This window comes from Anneissia japonica, unplaced genomic scaffold, assembly GCF_011630105.1.
Source record: "Anneissia japonica isolate Jap-2015-1 unplaced genomic scaffold, ASM1163010v1 scaffold287868_len458714_cov195, whole genome shotgun sequence".
NCBI lineage: Eukaryota > Metazoa > Echinodermata > Crinoidea > Comatulida > Comatulidae > Anneissia > Anneissia japonica.
Window position 1 is genome coordinate 394556 of NW_022698322.1, and position 5336 is coordinate 399891.

The following is a 5336-nucleotide window of genomic DNA, read 5'->3' on the forward strand; positions in this document are numbered from 1 at the left end:
GAATATGGAAAAGGAGGATATTATTGCTAATTTTGAAAGGTTATCACGAAACACTTTGAATGGTACTGGCTTGCCACAAAGGGCGTGAACAGATTTAAAACGATGAAGATTTGTAGAGGAAATGAACCCCCGGGAACAAACCTCAAAAACGATCAATTCGACATCATAGTCAGCGTCTGAGAGGTCCGTAACTAGAGGGGAATACTTGTTCAACTTTCTTTTATGAGCAGCATCAATTGAAGTATCAAACGGAATAGTGAGTTCCATGATGGTAAGTTTTCTTAAGTCGGGCCAATAAAGGCAGATATCGGGAATGAGGTTTGTTGGGATGCATTCAGTTGGGATTGTAGAGCAGTGAAAATTAGCAGAGGCGCTGGCTACGAGGTCGCAAAGAATAACCGGAGGAGATTTAACAGTTTTGAATCCATCTTTTAAATTCTTGTAAATATAATTAAGAACATTGTTATGTCGCCATGTGAAGCGCCCCTGGTCCAGGGAACGCGAGCAAAAATTTAGAATATGACAGAGAGTCTCTCTGTTATTGCAGCCCATACACTTTTCTGAAATATTTTTTCCCCATCTGTGCAAGTTAACCCTATTATTTAGCGTATCCCCCAGAGCATTAGTAAGGAATTTCATAACTCATCTGGGCAGGTTGTATATGAAGCTCTTCCAGTGATGACAACTTTCTTCAAGAGAAAGCAAGTCATAAAATCTTCCCTGAACCAGAAGCTCCTTCACATGGCGGTTCCAATATTCTTGGATATCAGATCTAAGTTTGTTCTTAACAATTGTTTTAGTACGGAGGAGAGAAGGACTGGGCTCTGAGTTTTTTGCCTCAAGGAAGAGATTTTCGGACCTACTGGTTAGCGAAATTGTATTCTTCCAGTTACATTCCCTCTTGAGTCTACAGTCAATAGAATGATTAACCTGGGGACCCCCCTTAATTCGAGAAGACACATGGGCAAGTGAATGACTCTCGATATATAAGTCGGAAATTCTGGGAATGTCAAGCCCTAATGGCATATGGATAAACGATAATGTACCGGGTTTAGGTAAACCAACCCATTTTTTTATATACTTGCTACTGAGAGAATCAAGTTTATGAAGCTGAGTTTTACAAATATCGTTAACAGTCAGATGAAATCTTAAACTAGATAGCAGGTAATTGGAATAAATTTTGACTTTGAATTCAGACCTAACAAGAGAACTATCGATTACTTTAAGATTATTCTCAATTATCTCTTTAAGATATTGGAAGACTTCATTCTCGGTATTACGGAATGATATAATGGAGCCCAAAAATTTATGACGTTCGTCTTGAACTGATGCAATAGTGCTACCAGCTAGAGTGTACGGCACATTTGAAGCTTTCCCACGGACAATAGAGAGAGATTTGCATTTGGATGGTTTTAGTTTAAGTCCCATTGACGAAGTAAAGGTGGATATCTTATTAATTAATCTTTGGTGTGTTTTCTTATTACCAGTTATTAAGCAGAAGTCATCTGCAAATGGAGTTGTGATGTGATTCATTCCATCCATATTGTAGCCGTGGGAAAGCTCCAATTCCAATGCCTGGATAATGGGGTCGAAAATCAAAATAAAGATAAGGGGAGATAAGGGATCGCCCTGAAAAATACCCTTACGAAATTTAAATTCATCCGATTGCCAATCCTTTGTTTTAACGTACCCAGAGATATTGGCATATAAATTATTAATGTAAATTTTAAAACAAGGGTCAGCATTAGATCTATCAAGTATGAGACTAATCAAGTTATGAGGCACCGAACCAAAGGCGTCCTCCAAGTCAAAAAACGTAAAGTGAATTGTTCGGGAGTTGGATTTAGCATGTTTGATGAGCTCATGAACAACGGTGTTATGCTCAATACATCCGTTGATTCCTCTGAGAAAAGCTTTTTGCAATTCCGTATTAACGAGTTTATTCTGCTTCACGAAGTCTTCCAGACGGTTAGCTAGGATAATATGGAATATTTTACCAGTGCATGATGATAATGCGATAGGCCTAAAAGTCGATGGGGAGTCAGTTGCACCTTTTTTATGGATCAGTGTAACTCTGCTATCTGTCCAAGTTGGCACTGGTTGTCCAGTTTCCAGAATTTTATTATATAGCGTGGCTAGAAAGTGGTGAGTACAAGAGAGTTTTTTCAGTAAGCCGTAGCAGATACCGTCAGGGCCAGGAGCTGAATTTTCACTTTTGCGCTTTAAAACGTTGCGAATGTCTTTTGGGCGGATACTGCTTGTGTTGAATGGAATTGTATCTTCCTCCGGTGTACGAGGGTCCGGTATCCAAGACAGTAGGGAAGCATCTATGGTTTTTGGAATTCCATATTTAGTTGAGTAAAAATTGTTTGCAGATCTTTAGATTAACAGACAAACACAGAAGGGAGGTTATGATAATTATTGACATTACTTTGTTATGAAAAGAGAATACATAATATGGTGGAGACAAGGCAAGCTGTTAAGTCACAGCACCGAAAATGCGAAACATCAATAATGTTCAATAGAAATAACAAGAGTGGACTTGAAACAACGAAAGTGGTAAACGGGAATGTTTATTAACAGGTTCGCAGACTACCCATGTAATTACGTAGCATGTGCCATCTAGATGGTAGCACCATAATATTCTTCCTGAAACGGTGCTCTTATGCCCTTGTAAGTTAAATTTGCTATATCAATTTTAACATTTATATTTTATGTATTCGTTGCTGTTTGTTGTCGTAATGTCGGTTCGTTTGTTAGCAGGATTGTGCAGATACTAATGGATAGAACATCATAACATTTAGAGAAGGGGTAGATATGGGTCTAAGTATTAGATGATAACATTTGAGAGGAAAAAGTCAAATGTCAAGGTCACAGAAATTTGCAAAATCATATCAATAATAATTACTTAAAAAATGAATAATCATACAACTAGTTTTATTATTATTGTGTATTCGCCCACTTGACGGAGGCAGAGATGGTATAAAAATTGTATACCTCCCTAACGGAGGTATGCACTCTCTGAACGTAGTGATTACTTTGGTTCTTGTTATATTCGTGAGAAAACGATGGTGCGATTAACCATCTAAAACGCATTATTAAATAAGCAAACGCACCAGACAAAAGATATTAAGTCGCTTTGGGCGTAAAAATACAAGGCTGGTCGTAACGTCATTGAAACGGAAAGATATGAATGGTGACTGATTACTTCTAGATTTTTCAAAGATTTGATTAGCGCATGGATGAATAACTCAAGCGTTCTAACGAAATCTATCCTGATAAGTTTCATGCTATAAATAAGATTTACCTATCCTATCTATTCATAAATAGGCCTAGGAATCTAAACTGGACTGAAGGAAACTTCAACTCGATTTGAAACCGAATCTTATCAATGGTCTTACTGACGGCTGTCACCAATGATGCAACGCTTCCTTAGATTTGAGCCGGAAAGCTGCTGCGCGCAGCAACTTTCAATCATATTTCAAAATTTTTAGTAAATACAATGTTATATAATACAACAACCACTTTACTTCTCCTCGCGTCTTGAGGGAGTCTGAATATACGTTTAGGTGCAATGATGTATCTAGGGGGTGCCTTCCACTCCCCCAAAAAAGCACACGTCCCCAGTCGCCTCCCCAAAAATGTAAAATATTCAAAACAAAAGAATCACGCTCAAGTGATTAAAAATAACCCCATATCACTTTATTTTGCGAGCGTTTCTTCATCGAGCCCCACTCCCGGTGCTTCATCTCCCCCATCAGCCTCCTCCATTTCATGGCTCATAGACACGCCACTGTATAGGTGGTTTAATTCGTTGCCAATAATTAACTCTAGCTATTAACCGTTGACTTTCTTTACGATATTATCTATTTTCCATTTCTCTTTTCTTTCTGTAGATCTGGAATTTCCAAGATGTCTCAGACGAAGCGGATGAACGGACGCTTTCTGTCTGTTACTTTGCCGGGGATTGTTATGGTTGTGATGGTGACATTCTTTCTTCTTTCAAACCAAAACGGGTATTGGACCAGTGTACTATATAGCACAGGTAGGAGTGACTGAACTTTTATAGAATTAGTGTGGGGGTGGCAAAACATGTGATCTTAATTAGAGGGGGTCGTCTTTATTTAGGCGGAGACTATTTATAATGATACTGTTGTATAGATATGCTATGTATTTATAAAAACATTTCTTTTTCTTACAGGAACTCTCTCAGCGCCTCCATTCAAGCAGACGCCCAGAAAGCAACTAAAGGTGAGAAGTTCAAGGGAATAAGTACCGTAACACACTTATATCCATTAAATCAAGAAAAATATCCAAGAACCGGTCTGAAAACCTATGCTTATTTGCTAATAATATAAAGATAATTCTATCGCTAAAACTAAACAAAATCGTTAACCTGTGTTCAGTTAAACCGTACGTTTGTTGTGTTATGCCCGCACCCTAAGGTTTCATCAGATGAATTTAATGAGACCAGAGGCGATCCGTCATCTTCTCCCGTCTATCTCGTGGAGATATAGACCTAACGCCTGACAGCACATTCGTATCAAGGTTTTCTCTAAATTTAAATAAAATCTGAAATTATATATATATATATATATATATATATATATATATACATTCTTATATATGTACATAAATAAATATAAATTGGCATTATTATCATTCATTATTTTAATGTTAACTGTGATATATACATGTTAGCTGTTTAAGAAAATATGAACACTAAACTTCAATATTCGAAATACTTTGAATTTAATGTTAATCAAACTTAACAACTGGCCAATCAAAAATAGTGCCAGGAAAAGGCCCGTGTCCGACAAACACACACTGTCATGTTGTCCCACAAACGCACACGTGTTTATGTGCGAGTTCCGGCGAGTTGGATGGCCATGCGGTTAAGGCATGGGCGCCGTAACTTACAGCTATGATGTCGGCGCTGGTGGGACCTTAGAAACAATATTTAAGAGGCGGGGCTTAACATTATGGAGGTATAACAGTTATTATTTTTATACCTCCTTGATTAGAACGGCAATTTTGTTACCGTTTCTGCTTTATATCGTTTCAAAATTCGCGTCATTTAGTCCAGTCCGAAATGTAGCAATATCAGAGGTTGCATTTTTTTTTGCTATATTTTTTAAAAATTGGATATGATGTAGAGTAGACATTGATAAATCAAAAAAGTATGTGCAACATTTTTTTTTTCATACGTAAGGGGAGTTGCCAGCAGTTTCAAAATGGCCGCCATTTTTTCCTAAAATTGTCACTAACATTGTATGTTTATGTTATTAAAATGCAGCATTCAATTGGAAATTCACTCATAACAATGACAACAACAG

General features: G+C 37.4%; 1 protein-coding gene across 2 annotated transcripts in view; it reads left to right on the forward strand.

Moving 5' to 3' along the window:
* Positions 1 to 5336, forward strand: part of LOC117102502 (carbohydrate sulfotransferase 11-like) — a 14175-nt gene that overhangs the window by 6634 nt on the left and 2205 nt on the right. For both annotated transcript variants that reach the window (XM_033242793.1, XM_033242794.1), the window contains exons 2-3: positions 3897 to 4045; positions 4202 to 4251. In XM_033242793.1, coding sequence (XP_033098684.1) covers positions 3913 to 4045; positions 4202 to 4251 — 183 coding nt within the window. In that variant the 5' untranslated portion in view covers positions 3897 to 3912. The remainder of the gene's footprint in view (positions 1 to 3896; positions 4046 to 4201; positions 4252 to 5336) is intronic.